General features: G+C 42.3%; 1 protein-coding gene across 1 annotated transcript in view; it reads left to right on the forward strand.

Annotated features, from left to right (window-relative positions):
- LOC126343426 (tachykinins) overlaps positions 1–14,706 on the forward strand; it is a 955,942-nt gene extending 941,236 nt beyond the window's left edge. The window contains exons 4-5 of the mRNA XM_050001936.1: positions 4,420–4,582; positions 13,816–14,706. Of these exons, the coding sequence (XP_049857893.1) occupies positions 4,420–4,582; positions 13,816–13,874 (222 nt within the window). The 3' untranslated portion in view covers positions 13,875–14,706. The remainder of the gene's footprint in view (positions 1–4,419; positions 4,583–13,815) is intronic.
- The last annotated feature ends 3,503 nt before the right edge of the window (positions 14,707–18,209 follow it).

Here is an 18,209-nt window from a genome sequence, read left to right on the forward strand (position 1 = left end):
AGAGAAAGAGGGTGATATGTATACGAGCGTATCATTAAACCCCTTCACTCAAAAATATTTCTCTCCTTAATAGCTTCTCTGTGTTATCAGGGGTTTCGTGTCACTGATCTCGTTTGTACTAAGATTGCACTACACACGAGGTACATTTGCTTCCACCACCCTGAGTGGAACGCATAAATTCTAATTACTGTTCACTAACCTGCAGTCTTCTACAGTTGTAGTATCCTGCGTAGAAAAGAGCACGTAGGTCGTGAATCCGTCATCTTGAGGTTGTAGGAAATCTTAGCGAGGAACTTATTTTAGGGATAATTAAATTTGTAAACAGTTTGTTTATACGAGATGCCACTCGCTTTTTATTAGCAGAACACGGGAAACTGCTCATCACATTCCACTTTAGAGTAACAAGTAATTTCTGTTCTTCAACAAATTAGTGAACTGCATATTTCCATAATTAGTATCACACTGTTCTCAAATAAACACCACATCAAAAAAAGTTTTTGCATCACCCCGGTTCACAGAACTCTTGAAGGTAGACGTTAACAGTGGGTATTGTACCACAGACACAGTCCCTTTGACTGTTCAGAGATGTCACTAAACCCTCCCAAAGATATAAACACCCATGCATGAGCAGCGCCTATAATAGGAGGCGCTCCGATCACTTCCAGTCGTTCCGCCAAGACGGAGGTACACGGCTCGTGCTGCCTGTAGTCCAACCATGCCTAGATGGTCAATACCGCGGTTCTATCGCGTCCGCATTGTTACTTTGTGCCAGTAAGGGCTCTCAGCAAGGGAAGTGTCCAGACGTCTCGGAGTGAAATAAAGTGATGTTCGGACATGGACAAGATACAGAGAGGCAGTATCTGTCGATGACATGCCTCGCCGAGGCCGCCCATTGGCTACTACTGCAGTGTATGACCGCTACCTACGGATTATGGATCGAAAAAACCCTGACAGCTACGCTACCATGTTGAATAACGCTTTGCGTGCAGCCATAGGACGTCGTGTTACGACTCAAACTGTGCACTATAGTCTGCTTGATGGGCGAATTCAGTCCCGACGTGCATGACGAGGTCCATCTCTGCAACCACGACACCATGCAGCGCGGCACAGATGGGCCCAACAACATGCCGCATGGACCGCTCAGGAATGGCATCACATTCTGTTCTCAGATGAGTGCCGCATATGCCTTCAACCAGACAATCGTCGGAGATGTGTTTGGAGGCAACTCTGTCAGGCTGAACGTCATAGACACACCGTCCAGCGAGTGCAGCAAGGTAGAGGTTCACTGCTGTTTTGGTGTGGCGTTATGTGGGGCCGATGTACGCCGATAGTGGTCATGGAAGGCACCCTAACGGCTGTACGATATGTGAATGCCATCCTCCGACCGATAGTGCAACCATATCGGCAGCATATTGGCGAGGCTTCCGTCTTCATGGACGACAATTCGCGCTCCATCTTACACATCTTGTGAATGACTTCCTTCAGGATAACGAAATCGCTCGATTACAGTGGCCAGCACGTTGTCCAAACGTGAACCCTATCGAACATGACTAGGATAGACAAAAGGGCTGTTTATGGATTACGTGACCCATCAACCACTGAGGGATCTACGCCGAACCGCCGTTGAGGAGTGGGACAATATGCACGAACAGTGTTTGGTGAACTTGTGGATAATATTCCACGACGAATACAGTCATCCATCAATGCAAGATGACGTGGTACTGGGTATTAGAGCTACCGGTGTATACAGTAATCTGGACCACCACCTCTGAAGAGCTCGCTGTATGGTACAACATGCAATGTGTGGTTTTCATGAGCAATAAAAAGGGCAGAAATGATATTTATGTTGATCTCTATTCCAATGTCCTGTACAGGTTCCGGAAATCTGCAAAACTTTTTTTGATGTGTGTTTCTCCAAATATCCATACGTTGCTATTAAAGTCTTAACTAACACCGACCGCGACAGACAACATGTCTGTCCTCCGACACTGCCAAACCAGCTCTGACCTCACAGCTGAACCACTTCGCCAGCCATCCAAGTTAGGCGCGATCAAAAGATCTCCGAAGTGCTTCGTAGGACTTTTCGTCTAGCAGTTGTTTATTATTCTGCTGGTTATTAATACTTGTGAAATAATGGAATGATATCACGCTATTGCGAGGTGCTTTAAATATGAAATACAAGTAATTACGCTCGTTTATTTGTCTAATATTAATAACAGAAGATTGTCATCTTCCGAATGCAGCATCCAATCGCGGAGAGGGACCACAATATTGTCGGTCTTCCTCGTGATATCCATCCCTAACAAACCATCTGTTATCGGTAACTCACACCACTTTACGCCATCATCCAACTGCTGCCTTCTCAGCTGCTCTAAGAAGACCTTTTGTACTTGAATATGACGGCTGCAAAGCCAGAAATTTTACACGATGTCGTGCTGTTAGCAAATGCAGTTGCTTCAGTCATCTGTTGCCATAGCCCATTAGCACCAAATTTCATCGCACTGTCCGAACGGAGACGGTTGTCGTATGTCACACATTGACTTATGCGGTTATTTCACACAGTGTCGGTTGTCTGTTAGCACCGACAACTCTACACAAATGCCGCTGCTCTCAGCCGCTAAGCGAGGGATGTCCATTGTATTGGCCGTGGTGAGCGGTAATGCCTGAATTTGATATTCTCAGCACACACTGATACTACACTATTGGCCTTTAAAATTACTACACCACGACGATGACGTGCTACAGACGGGAAATTTAACCGACAGGAAGAATATGCTGTGATATGCAAATGATTAGCTTTTCAGAGCATTCACACAAGGTTGGCGCCAGTGACGACACCTACAATGTGCTGACATGAGGAAAGTTCCCAACCGGTTTCTCATACACAAACAGCAGTTGACCGGCGTTGCCTGGTGATTATGATGCCTCATGTAACGAGGAGAAAGGCGTACCATCAAGTTTCCGACTTTGATAATGGTCGGATTGTAGCCTATCGCGATTGCGGTTTATCGTATGGCGACATTGCTGCTCGCGTTGGTCAAGATCCAATGACTGGAATCGGTGGGTTAAGGAGGGTAATACGGAACGCCGTGCTGGATCCCAACGGCCTCGTATCACTAGCAGTCGAGATGACATATCTTATCCGCATGGCAGAAACGGATCGTGCAGCCAGGTCTCGATCTCTGAGTCAACAGATGGGGATGTTTGCAAGACAACAACCATCTGCACGAACAGTTCGACGACGTTTGCAGCAGCATGGACTATCAGCTCGGAGACCATGGCTGCAGTTACGCTTGACGCTGTATCACAGACAGGAGCACCTGCGATGATGTACTCAACGATGAACCTGGGTGCATGAATGGTAAAACTTCATTTTCTCGGATGAATCCAGGTTCTGTTTACAGCATCACGATGGTCGCATCCGTGTTTGGCGACGTCGGGGTGAACGCACATTGGAAGCGTGTATTCGTCATCGCCGTACTGGCGTATCACCCGGCGTGATGGTATGGGGTGCCACTGGTAACACGTCTCGGTCACGTCTTGTTCGCATTGACGGCACTTTGAACAGTGGACGTTACATTTGAGATGTGTTACAATCCGTGGCTCTACCCTTCGTTCGATGCCTACGAAACCCTACATTTCAGCAGGATAATGCACGACCGCATGTTGCAGGTCCTGTACGGGCCTTTCTGGTTACAGAAAATGTTCGACTGCTGCCCTGGTCAGCACATTCTGCAGATCTCTCACCAATTTAAAACGTCTTGTCAATGATGGCTGAGCAACTTGCTCGTCACAATACGCCAGTCACTACTCTTGATGAACTGTGGTATCGAGTTGAAGCTGCACGGGCAGCTGTACCTGTACGCGCCACCCAATCTCTGACTCAATGCCCAGGCGTATGAAGGCCGTTATTACAGTCAGAGGTGGTTGTTCTGGGTACTGATTTCTCAAGATCTATGCACCCAAATTGCGTGAAAATGTAATCACATGTCAGTTCTAGTATAATATATTTGTCCAGTGAATACCCGTTTATCATCTGCATTTCTTCTTGGAGTAGCGTTTTTAATTGCCAGTAGTGTATGACGCTCGGAATATTGAATGTCCTAACGATTTCCGAAATGGAATATTCCATACGTCTAGCTCCAACTAGCATTCCGTGTTCAAAGTGTGCTGACTCCCGTCGTGAGGCCATAATCATATTGGAAACCTTTTCAGATGGATCACCTGAGTACATATGACAGCTCCACCATTGCACTGCCCTTTATATCTTGTATATGCGGTACTCTCAACATCTGTTTATGTACATATCGCAATCTCGGTACTCTCGTCATCTCAGTATAGAAGCAAATGTAGCTTGAATAAGTTTGACGTTAGTGTGAACGTGCTACTGAGGTGATGTCTGTGTTGTCCGCGACTCAGGGAGTACGAGGCAAGAAGGACGACGGGGCTTCCCCTCCCGACCTGGACTCCCTGCTGTACTACCTGAACGAGGCCAGCGAGGCGACTCGCCAGAAGAGGGGCAACACCAAGAAGGCGCCCGTCGGCTTCTACGGCACCCGCGGCAAGAAGTCCTGGGCTCCGGGTACGTACTCTGCTTGCCAGACTCTCACTTTTCACCACCGACCACTGCGACTGCTATCCTCGCTGCAACTGCAACTTATACGGGGCGTAACAAAAAGGTACATCCTAATTTTAAGGAAACATTCCTCGCACACAGTGGAATAAAATGTGTTATATACTGGGTGTCGCAGCTAAGTCAGAACACCCCTTGTATATCCCCCCCCCCCCCAACCTTAATAGACAAAAAGATGCCGTTTGGACAGTGAATTGCAGGGACAGGGGCTACTTGAATACATCGCATTTCATGTTTGTGCTATTTTTTATTACAGAGATATGAGGTAATCATTGTTTTGTTTTTTGAAATGGAACCCTATGTTAAGTTTTAGCGTAGCATGATGGGCTTAAAAAGATGGTTTCAAATATGTGTATATCATAATGTTTAGGCAAATAGTTTTTGAGACACAGATATGTTTCGGTATCGTATTCGTCCTTCAAATAGGCGTTGTCCAATGTGACCTTTCCTGTTAACCACTGAGGAACTTAACAGGGAAGACGTTGTTTTAGTGCTTCTCGATAACGCCGCAAGGTGACGCAAGAGATAGCTGGAGAGAAGGATATAAGTGTGCTGCTAGGGTAATGAGACATCGCATTTCCGTCACAGTTTCTTGGAGCAGACATGTACACCAACGAAGAAAAGTTAGATATGCTTCTAGTGTATGGTGAAAGCAGAATAAATGCTGTTACAGCAATAAAGCGATATGGAGAGCTGTATCCTGATCGTGAGCGTCCTGCGCGTCAGCTTCTTGCACGTATTTTCAAGAAACTACTTGAATCGGGATCATGGAACGCCATACAGAGGACAAGGCAGAAAACTGCAACTGGCGAGGTACATGAAGAGGTCGTTCTAGCGTTTGCGCATAAAGACCCCACTGTGTTGTCGCGACGTATCGCCTCGGAATGTGAGAAATGTCAGAGAAGTGTTCTACGCATACTGCACCAGCAGATTTCATCCATTCCACCTCTCAATGTATAAAGCACTCTCCGGTGTGGATTTCGAAGGGCGCCAGTAATTTTACCGATTTGCCTACAAGATGATCCAATTTTTTTTTCAACGAGTGCTTTTTACTGATGAAGCGACTTTCACCAACCACGGTAATGTTAATTTGCATAATATGCATTACTGGCCAATAGAGAACCCTCATTGGCTTCGACAGGTACAGCATCAGCAACCGTGGAGTGTTGACGTGTGGTGCGGCATCGTCGGAAACGTCATTGTGGGGCCCTACGTTCTTCCGGGTATACTAAATGGCAATAACTGTGCACAGTTGCTCTGAAACATTCTGCCCATTTTGCTGGAAGAGGTACCACTAACTGCGCGTTAGTGCATATGGTTCCATCATGACGGCTGTACTGCTCATTCTTCCCGCTGTTAAATAAAAAGTTCCCGAATTGTTGGATAGGACGACGTGCTGAAGTGAAGTGGCCAGCCCGGTCTCCTGATTTGACCCCTCTTGATTTTTTGCTGTGGGAAAACAATCAAACAAAGTGTATGCTGAAATACCAACTACGCCAGACGATATGAAGTAACGTATCATCGACGCGTGCTCTGATATCTCACGTAATACCCTCGCAGCCGGTCACAAATCATTCGAGCGGCGACTACAAATGTGCATTGCAACAGAGGGGAAGCATTTTGAACACATGCTTCAGTAAAGTTTTGTATCATGTACAGTATGTATTTTGCATCTGTGTGTGTATTTGCTTCGTATTGTGATCAATAGTAAATAATTTCAAATTAAAAAAACAAATACGTAATAATAATTGTGACCAATAAGGGCCTCCTCATTTACATTCATATTTTTGTTACTTAGAATGTATTAACATCTTGTATTTTAATACTGTATGTTGTCTACTATTTTGATATCACAGTTGTCAAGTAACTTAATAATATTTGCGCGACATCTTCAGTTAATTTTTGGGCGAAATATCGCACATGTGTTACTATTGTCGGGTAAATGAGCGTGTTTGTGTATTCAAACATTATGAATCACCTCGAAGAGAACGATCTATTGACACGTAATCAGCATGGCTTCAGAAAACATCGCTCTTGTGAAACGCAGCTAGCTCTTTATTCGCACGAAGTAATGGCCGCTATCGACAGGGGATCTCAAGTTGATTCCGTATTTCTAGATTTCCGGAAAGCTTTTGACACCGTTCCTCACAAGCGACTTCTAATCAAGCTGCGGAGCTATGGGGTATCGTCTCAGTTGTGCGACTGGATTCGTGATTTCCTGTCAGGAAGGTCGCAGTTCGTAGTAATAGACGGCAAATCATCGAGTAAAACTGAAGTGATATCAGGTGTTCCCCAGGGAAGCGTCCTGGGACCTCTACTGTTCCTGATCTATATAAATGACCTGGGTGACAATCTGAGCAGTTCTCTTAGGTTGTTCGCAGATGATGCTGTAATTTACCGTCTAGTAAGGTCATCCGAAGACCAGTATCAGCTGCAAAGCGATTTAGAAAAGATTGCTGTATGGTGTGTCAGGTGGCAGTTGACGCTAAATAACGAAAAGTGTGAGATGATCCACATGAGTTCCAAAAGAAATCCGTTGGAATTCGATTACTCGATAAATAGTACAATTCTCAAGGCTGTCAATTCAACTAAGTACCTGGGTGTTAAAATTACGAACAACTTCAGTTGGAAGGACCACATAGATAATATTGTCGGGAAGGCGAGCCAAAGGTTGCGTTTCATTGGCAGGACACTTAGAAGATGCAACAAGTCCACTAAAGAGACAGCTTACACTACACTCGTTCGTCCTCTGTTAGAATATTGCTGCGCGGTGTGGGATCCTTACCAGGTGGGATTGACGGAGGACATTGAGAGGGTGCAAAGAAGGGCAGCTCGTTTTGTATTACCGCGTTATAGAGGAGAGAGTGTGGCAGATATGATACACGAGTTGGGATGGAAGTCATTACAGCATAGACGTTTTTCGTCGCGGCGAGACCTTTTTACGAAATTTCAGTCACCAACTTTCTCTTCCGAATGCGAAAATATTTTGTTGAGCCCAACCTACATAGGTAGGAATGATCATCAAAATAAAATAAGAGAAATCAGAGCTCGAACAGAAAGGTTCAGGTGTTCGTTTTTCCCGCTCGCTGTTCGGGAGTGGAATAGTAGAGAGATAGTATGATTGTGGTTCGATGAACCCTCTGCCAAGCACTTAAATGTGAATTGCAGAGTAGTCATGTAGATGTAGATGTAGATGTAGAAGACCGACTCACGACGTTTACCATGTACTCTACACAAGAGGTGAGGTCGCATTGGACAACGCTGCTTCGAAGGACGAACACGATACGAGAACATATCAATGCCTCAAAAACTATTCGCCTAAATATTATGGTACACGCACACTTGAAACCGTTTTTTTAAGCCCACATGTTACACTAAAATTTAACATAGGGTTCCATTTAAAAACAAAAAGGCCTCATATCTCTGTAATAAAAAATAGCACAAACATGAAATGTGATGTATTCAAGTAACCCCTGTCCCTGCAATTCACTATCCAAACGGCATCTTTGTATCTATTACGGCTGAGGAGATACAAGGGATGTTATGACTTAGCTGCCTCACCCTGTAGACGTGGGTCCGGAAACGTTTTATTTACATGTTACAGCTCATTTTCTGCTTCTCATCATAATCGCGTTAATCGTGGGAAACATGCAGAAACAGAACATAATAGCATTACATGAAACGTTTTCTTCCACGACATGTTCAAAATACCTTCCCGATTACGTTTGGTTAGAGAGATGTCAAGAAAGACAGCGCCTCTACAGGAGTAGTTTGAAGCAATTGATGGTCGTCTTAGGGAGAATAGGACGCTAAAGCCCTCTACTCGCGACTGGAGTAGGAACTTCTTCGTATGATTGAGGACAACCTTACTACAGCGGAAGACAACTAACTGCAAGACGTAAATGTTGACTGGAGATTGTTACGCGAGGAAATATTTTTTTACACTGCGTGACAAGAATGTTTCCTGAAATCTGACCTTACCTTTTCGTTACACTCCGTGTGGATAGATCATACACAGTGCCCCACTTATTTAGAACAGCTTAGAATTTCTGGGGTGTGTGTGTGTGTTTTTATGTGTGTGTGTTTTTATGTGTGTGTGTGTGTGTGTGTGTGTGGGAGGGGGGGGGGGGGGAGAAGTGGGCCTAAGTAATTATGTCAGAGGGGTTATGGCATTGCACTTCAGTTTTCGAAAAGAAAATCAGTGTCAATGGTCATGACGAAGGATATATTTTCGATCAGTAAGGGTTATTAGGACGCTATAACAAAATTTATCATACATTTTAGTAAAGGTGGTACCCCACAGCTCGAAAGTATTTAAAAATATCTTACTTACAGCACCATGAGCTACTAATAAATACCTTTTTATTACAGCCGGTTACAGTTCTCAGATCACCATTGTGAAGTAGTTTACCACTTGACAGCAGTGTCTTGAGATGTATTTTATGTTCTTTTGCATGTCTGTGTTCTATCGTGGACTATATAATGTACTTCAGACATGCACTCATTGCTACGACCTACAGCCGAGTGAAACAGAAGAAATAGTAGCACAATTTGTTAGTGAGATACGATAATTTGCGCCAGATAGGGATTCGGATCTGGATTTCCCACTTTGCGCGAGCGGTCTCCATAACCACTTCAGTTATGCGAGCGCACCTCCCAGACGGACCCAAACCACTGTCTGTCACCAGGTGTCCACGTCCTTCCCTCGCACAGTTGCTGTGATTCCCGCACAGAGAGAGACTAAGTTATTGTTGTTGCGGCCTATCTAGGCGTGTAATACTATTTTGCAGCGTCTGTGTTTTACAGGTACTATGCAATTATGAATCTATATCTTCTATTTCTTACAGCTGTAGATCGTGGCAGCGTCTGTTTTTTCCCGACATGTGTGTATGTCTAAAAGACATTGCATAGTACATTGTAAAACACAGACACTGTAAATTCGTATCACATGCCTAGACAGGCCACGACAATTATAATCAAGTTTCTCCCTGTGTGAGTGCAGGGCGTGGACACAGGGGGACTAATGGAGGTCTGGGTCGGTCCTGGAAGCGTGCTCGGATAGCCGAAGTTGCTATGGCAACCGCTAGGTGCTAAGGTGGGTTCAAGTCCCGGTTCGGCGCAAATTTTCATTTGTAATTAATAAACTGGGCAGCTAAAATCTAATCGTATTGGCAACTTCGAATACATTTGCTGTTTTTATGCTATTTGACGCCGTAGGTTTAAACTGCCGTGTAAGCTGCTTCAAATGACTTTCACATATCTGATGATCTCAGGATTGAAATCGGTTTCGATGAAGAATTATTTATTAGGAGCTTTTAGAGGATTTTTTTAAAATACATTTTGGCTCTTATAAATGCAAGAAACGTTGATTTCTAGTCACTACACCATGCACAAAGAAGTTACCACACTGTTAATTAGGGTGTTTGGCCATTTTTTGGTATAAAAATTTATGAACGTTGATGATATGACTTATTGGTGCAAACAATTTTTCAGTTTGTTCTTCGCATTAAAATGTAATATCCTTTTTGAAAATGTGAAGATAAAAACGCGCTTCACCATATCTCTGTCTGTCACTCTTCTCTCTAAATTTTGTTGTTGTTGTTGCTGCTGTTATCAATCGCATCGGCCGGTCTGCCACAGCCCATTAACGCCAAATTTCATAGCGCGCTGAACGGACGGTTACGTTTATCGTACATCCTACCTTGACTTTTGCAAGCTTTGTTGCTTGGCTGTTAGCACTGACAACTCTACGCAAACGCCGCTGCTCTCTATCATTAAACAAGGGACCTCGATCACTGCGTTGTCCGTGGTGATACGTAATGCTTGAAATGTGGTCTGATGCAACTTCAATCCATTTGAATCTGCTTACTTCCCTCGTGCTCACATTTCAACAATATTTACTTCTCATATTTGCCTTGATTACCAAATTTACAGTTCAAAAATTAAAAGAAAACATTACTATATATATTTTGCGTGGTGGGACACTGTAGGTATTTTATGTAGCTATATTATTTTCCTATGTGAAGCAAAAAACTTTTATTTATAAATATCATATCTGGATATCTTAAAATTCGATGGAATAAAATATACTTGTCAATTCTGAATACTAATAAATGCTTTCACGCTGTATTTTTATACATTGAATTATGAAAGCTTTTTATTCCTAAGTAGTCCACTCTACGCCAACGTTCGAGTAACATCAGCTTGTGGGATCTCTTTGAAATTATGAAATAAATAATCACCGTGTCGCCTGTAGAAAAACTATCGGACTCCTTGAAAGTATTTTGGAAGAGATGCAGATGCAGATCCAGATCCAGTTTCACGATTAAAATTGGTTCACTGACTCTCTGCGAAGCCGACCATAAATTACCACGAAAGCTTCAATTATGTCAATGCTGAAAGCCAATTTTACTTGTTATTCGGCAACGAAACATGATTCAGAGTATCTAAATAACGCGCACGACTCTCAGCAATGATTTGCTTTGAAATAATACTTTCACCTTGAATAAACTTACATGAATCAGCAACGAACTATAGGAACCGCAAGAGGCATGAATGGTTTTACATTGTTTCGTCACATTTATACTTTTAGAAAAGAAACATTTTAAGTCTATTACGACGCATTCTGTGTCGTCTTTCTGGTTAAATAGAAGAGTTGGCTGTGTTCCTTTACTATCTCAGGCACTGTGTCTCTTTATGAATTATAATCCCTTACTCGTAAAAAGCAAACATTAACAAAAAGTACGAAAAATAAATTAAATCTAGAAAAGAGGAGCCATACCTAGAGGAGCCATACCTAGAGCCATTTGAACCTGATTATTGTACTCGTGCTCACCTCTTCTTCAACAATATTTACTCCTCGCATGTTCCTTGAAGCCTCACGCTGTTTCCTTTCATCCGATCCCTTCTTTTAATCAAAATATAGAATAAATTTATTTTTTCACCAATTCAGTTTGACAATGTGTTGTTGTCGGATTCATCTGTTACATTAAACCTATGGTTATTTTGACGTAATACTACAGACAAACTTTGAGAAATTGATGAGCGTTGTTTGCTGGGGGCTTTAATAAGAAGAACACTTGGTTTCCATCAGCTCGTTACAGATTAATGCACTGAGTGTATTTTCCTAATTATCTTTATTAATTTATTGTAACAAAATAATTGCTACCATTGTAACGCAGACAGAGTGCCCTGTTTGTATGGAAATGTTTCCACTAACTCTTGACGGTCGCGGGTGCAAAGTTTAACACGGATAGAATGGAAGAAGTCGACCTGCAAGCCAATTAAGTTGGATCCCGGAGAAATGTAGGCACCCGAAAAGCAGTACTGACTGAACGACTTACCTTAGAAGACAGGCGGAGAAATGTAGTCCGACATTTCCTAGAATTTATAAATTTAGAAAATTCTCTTACCTATTTTGACTAATATGCATTCTTAAGTGTCCTGAAGGTAGCAAGGACTCAGAGAACATCCTATTTTGCTATTCTGACGATGTGAAAGTGTACCCTGTAACGTGAGGCGATTTAGTTTCTGAACAGTAGACGTCGATGCGATGCAGTGCCACCAGTCCATACCGCAGTAAATGGCGCCGTAGGTCCTTTGAAAGGACACGGCCGATTTCCTTCCCCGTCCTTGAAACAACGCTAGCAATAGCCCTGTATCTAATGACCTCAATTCCAAAGGGATGTAGGAGCCTTATCTTCCTACCTTCGAAAAATCGACGCAAAGAGGTCTGCACCCACTCAGTCCTTCAACATCGAGCCTTCACTGTGGACGAAGCATGCGGTTCGTTAGGCCTATATTACTAAGATGGCAGTCATCCCATTGCAGGAGTACATTTTCTAGTGCCAACCCTTCGGTGTACCTACCCACCAGTTCCACAGTTGCATCAGTGTCATAGCACCGTGCGTTGTTCGAGCCGAAATGTTACTGTATCACAGCCCCGTTTCCTGAACGCAGATCATTCTGGCCTGCCTGGACTGTGATTTGCTGAGACTGGAAATCCTGACACTGGCGACACATACTGTACGTGCTTTCAAGTTTCCCGTTTGTTTTGTGATTCTTAATCCAGTTTGCCGTGACACTGATCTATCCAGTAACACATGCTACGTACTGCTGGGTCTACGTATATATCATTTCACTGTGGTCTTTCTCACTTATTGACGGTACACCATTAAACACATTCTATGAAGGCGAATTGATTCACGTGATTCTTCCTGTGTGTTGCATTTTTCGCAGAGCTAAGCGTATTATTTGTCTTTCGGAGCGACGTATTAAAACAAACACAAGAGGGCAAGCATTAGTCATCAGTAACTCATGACCTCTTCGAATGAGAAACCACGACCAACTGGATCTTTCAGGATTTGAACTCTCCTCCTCGTTCCTGTCAGAATAAAATCCTTTCTATCTCACTCCAAACGGAGCCCCTTTCTTGCTTAGATCTTTTCCTGTAGCAGGAGCTTGACCTTGAAATGATCTATCACGGTTTCCTCGAAAATCACGTTTCCAGTCCCAAAAGACAGCTAATGACTGATCCCCTAAAACAGTCTCGGCTTTGACACGTCCTTTACAACTAATTGCCCTTAGTTCTTCTACCAATTTCCATCGCCCAAAATCTTTAGATGAGACACTCTATCCTTTCCCTTCCTGTGTAACTTAAGGCGATTCCTCTAATAGTTATTGGGCGGTTCCTCTAATAGTTATTGTAATTTGGGTTTCCTTATAGATCTATTTTTCAAGATTGTAAACAGTTTTCAGGTTTTATATGTTTACAGTCTTGGCAAACAGATTTACAAGAAAAAGCAAGTAGTTACTGTGATCACTGAAGACTCTTAGAAATAAAGTGGAACGTATATGATCTAAATAAGACTTTTATTGCAGTCGAAAAAGAAGGTTATCACCTCTTTTACTCATATAATTGCGACTGCGGAAAAACGGAGGCCTAAAAACAAAAAAAAGCTATTAGATATTATCATGTATCACTAATTACGAGAATTAACCTAATTTGTAAACATTTAATAACTTAAAAAACATTCATTCAATCGCGTTTCTTAGCGTAATTACGATTTCTTAAAGAGAAAGGAAAGAGAATATTTACGTATTCCTGCGCCACATGTGAATTTGTGGAGTTGGACGTTAAACTAAATATGTCGTTCACTAATAATTTATTTTATGTTTTTCAGACGGTGGAGCGGCATCCTCGAGCGATTCCATCGCCCCATCTCTCATCAATAGTCAATAGGACGTTCTCACAGCAATGATGAATCACTTAGTGCCATCCACAATGTCACAAGTCCTCCAGACATCCTCAGAAACCAACGTTAACTAGTGCATGAAACCATACAGTAATAAAGAAGATAACTTTAATGCTTCTATCCTGTGGCCTGTTGTAGATTAGTGATTTGTCATTGAGAGATATGTATTACAAGATTATGTAGGCTGCCGTGTCCTGTAGTGTCATATTTTGTACTGACGCTATGTCTGATATTGGCCACGTCTCTCTTCTTTTTTTTAGGTGTCGACATTTAGTCAAAAATATTTATTTTATTTCATCTAAGATACATGTTCCCTAAGAAAATCTTGAGTTACGCTTGTAGATTCTGTACAAAGAATGAAATCGCACCATTACAATAAAAATTCTTGAAACTATACAGAAGTAGATACTTTTGGCGTCCATAAACATTTGAACTACTCATTCAATTACAGTACTTTATATAGTCTCTAGTTTTTAAATTTGTATTTGTCTAAGACTTTGTTGCGGCCTTGTTTTATATGTAATGTTATATAGAAATTATTGTATTCTTAAGCATTCTCCATGGTCCCTGTATAATTTTGCAGAGCGGTTACAACGCCTGAAGCTCAAAATATTTTTGACCATATATTATGCTGTTATAAATAAGTTCATAATAACGGAAGCGTTATATGGATTAAATGTGGTGGTGAATGGTGCGAAATATATTGTTGCTTTCGTAGTTATCATTTTTGTTGGCATATCTGGAAAATACGAATGAAAAACTATTTTAAAATGTAAAATTACACTACATATCAATAAAAGGGCAATATAAATGATAAAATGACAAAACGTGGTGGTTACTTCTTTAGTTTCACTTTCATTTTAAGCAAATTGATTTTCATCAGTAAAAACCACTGTGTATATCAGCCTCCGTGTAAACGCAAAATTCTCAAATGACGCACACCGAAGACTCGGTTACTTGGTGTTGTTTGTGAATGTGTATGTTTTCTTTTCTTTTTAGGCGTCAGAGAACTGCGCACTTTTACTTCAAAGAAAATGCAAAAACTTTAGCGGAACCCAACACCAACTGTTTCAGCTAATATGACCTCAATACACATTACATCGTATTTTGCAAGCCAAAAGTGCATGTGTAACAATTTTACAACCACTGAAATGAAAATTCATGACTGATCGCCTATCTAAATAACAGGCCTATTCATTCAGAAGATTATGGCCAATAACACCATAAATTACAATTCCGATTACTGGTTATGTTCATCAATGGAAAAGCAAGAATATTTTCCGTATAGTTTTCAGTTATAACTATCGACAAAAACATTGATTGCATGTATTTCTCATATAACCAAACTTCAGACCACAGACCGTCTAATCATATTTCCCATTACATCATTACACTACCTGGAAATTCACCTCTGCGTGTCTGTGAACAAATTTCTGTACAAAATAGAGATCTTAATTAGTACATATTTAAATTACATGTATTTTACTTTTTCTGATGTACATTCCATCTTCGTGAAGATCTCCATCCTGAGACACAAATCCCATTGTTACGTTTATAAATAAATGCCATATGTGTGAGTCGAATTAGCGTCTGTATTCTCGACATGTCACTGTAGGGATACATAGGGTAACTACGTCGAGTGAGCATTTAGATGCTCAGAATTTTTTGTAGTCAGGATACATTGCTTTCCGTGTCACTTGACTTCGCTACATTGTAAGGTTTTCCCGAGATTATATATATATATATATATATATATATATATATATATATATATATATATATGAACGTGTATATTTGGAACTTTATTACTTCGCTAATATAGATATATTCCACTCAAAATTACCGTGCATTTTGTACACGAGATTCATAGGCATCTTAACTATCTGAATTCGACATTTGTAATGTACAAGGTGTTTCAAAAATGACCGGTATATTTGAAACGGCAATACAAACTAAACGAGCAGCGATAGAAATACACCGTTTGTTGCAATATGCTTGGGACAACAGTACATTTTCAGGCAGACAAACTTTCGAAATTACAGTAGTTACAATTGTCAACAACAGATGGCGCTGCGGTCTGGGAAACTCTATAGTACGATATTTTCCACATATCCACCATGCGTAGATATAATATGGCGTAGTCTCTGAATGAAATTACCCGAAACCTTTGACAACGTGTCTGGCGGAATGGCTTCACATGCAGATGAGATGTACTGCTTCAGCTGTTCAACTGTTTCTGGATTCTGGCGGTACACCTGGTCTTTCAAGTGTCCCCACAGAAAGAAGTCACAGGGGTTCATGTCTGGCGTATAGGGAGGCCAATCCACGCCGCCTCCTGTATGTTTCGGATAGCCCAAAGCAATCACACGATCATCGAAATATTCATTCAGGAAATTAAAGACGTCGGCCGTGCGATGTGGCCGGGCACCATCTTGCATAGACCACGAGGTGTTCGCAGTGTCGTCTAAGGCAGTTTGTACCGCCACAAATTCACGAAGAATGTCCGGATAGCGTGATGCAGTAATCGTTTCGGATCTGAAAAATGGGCCAATGATTCCTTTGGAAGAAATGGCGGCCCAGACCAGTACTTTTTGAGGATGCAGGGACGATGGAACTGCAACATGGGGCTTTTCGGTTCCCCATATGCGCCAGTTCTGTTTATTGACGAAGACGTCCAGGTAAAAATAAGCTTCGTCAGTAAACCAAATGCTGCCCACATGCATATCGCCGTCATCAATCCTGTGCACTGTATCGTTAGCGAATGTCTCTCGTGCAGCAATGGTAGCGGCGCTGAGGGGTTGCCGCGTTTGAATTTTGTATGGATAGAGGTGTAAACTCTGGCGCATGAGACGATACGTGGACGTTGGCGTCATGTGGACCGCAGATGCAACACGGCGAACGGAAACCCGAGGCCACTGTTGGATCACCTGCTGCACTAGCTGTTTGTTGCCCTCTGTGGTTGCCGTACACGGTCTCCCTACCTTTCCAGCACGTTCATCCGTCACATTCCCAGTCCATTGAAATTTTTCAAACAGATCCTTTATTGTATCGCTTTTCGGTCCTTTGGTTACATTAAACCTCTGTTGAAAACTGTCTTGTTGCAACAACACTGTGTTCTACGCGGTGGAATTCCAACACCAGAAAAATCCTCTGTTCTAAGGAATAAGCCATGTTGTCCACAGCACACTTGCACGTTGTGAACAGCACACGCTTACAGCATAAAAACAACGTACAGAATGGCGCACCCACAGACTGCGTTGTCTTCTATATCTTTCACATCACTTGCAGCGCCATCTGTTGTTGAAAATTGTAACTACTGTAATTTCGAAAGTTTGTCCGCCTGAAAATGTACTATTGTTCCAAGCATATTGCAACAAACGGAGTATTTCTATCGCTGCTCGTTTAGTTTTTATTGCCGTTTCAAATATACCGGTCATTTTTGAACACCCTGTACTTGGATTAAGGCTCTACAAATTATCGAGGCGATTTTAAAATGGGTTGTAAATCTCGAACGCTGTATTCTTTCAACGCATTGACTGACATTACATCCCACACTACCTAATTTATCTTGCATTTGTGTAATAAATATACAAGCATACAATCATACAAATTAGCCCTATGATATGAACTGTCTATTACACTATGTTCTGATATTTTTTAACACACAGAACATCTCTTACTAGCTTGATTGGCTGGTTTGCTGGCTGGCCGGAGGGGACCAAACAACGAGGTGGTGGTGGTGGTGGTGGTGGTGGTGGTGGTGGTGGTTAGTGTTTAACGTCCCGTCGACAAAGAGGTCGTTAGAGACGGAGCGGAAGCTCGGGTTAGGGAAGGAAATCAGCCGTGCCCTTTCAAAGGAACCATCCCGGCATTTGCCTGAAACGATTTAGGGAAATCACGGAAAACCTAAATCAGGATGGCTGGAGACGGGATTGAACCGTCCTCCAGAATGTTAGTCATGTGTGCTAACCACTGCGCCACCCCGCTCGGTGATCTTACTAGTGTGATGATTATAATTAGACCTTTCCAGTACTTTCTTACGAAAAGTAATGCTTCCTACCTTTACAAATTTTTGTTTGCATCTGTGGCTACAACAAATACTCGTCATTGGGTAAGGCAGTCAAATTTCAAGCCCTTCAGTAAGTTTTCTCCCTCGTCGTAGAGCGAAATAAACTCCGAGGCAGAAAGAATGGGCTGTGTCTTGTATTCCTCTGTGGAAGTTTCGTTAACAATAGGGCTAACAATTGCCTAGTCTCCCACTAATCATCTGATACGAAATACTGCGAGCCGGCCGGTGTGGCTGAGCGGTTCTAGGCGCTTCA

This window comes from Schistocerca gregaria, chromosome 1, assembly GCF_023897955.1.
Source record: "Schistocerca gregaria isolate iqSchGreg1 chromosome 1, iqSchGreg1.2, whole genome shotgun sequence".
NCBI classification, from domain to species: domain Eukaryota; kingdom Metazoa; phylum Arthropoda; class Insecta; order Orthoptera; family Acrididae; genus Schistocerca; species Schistocerca gregaria.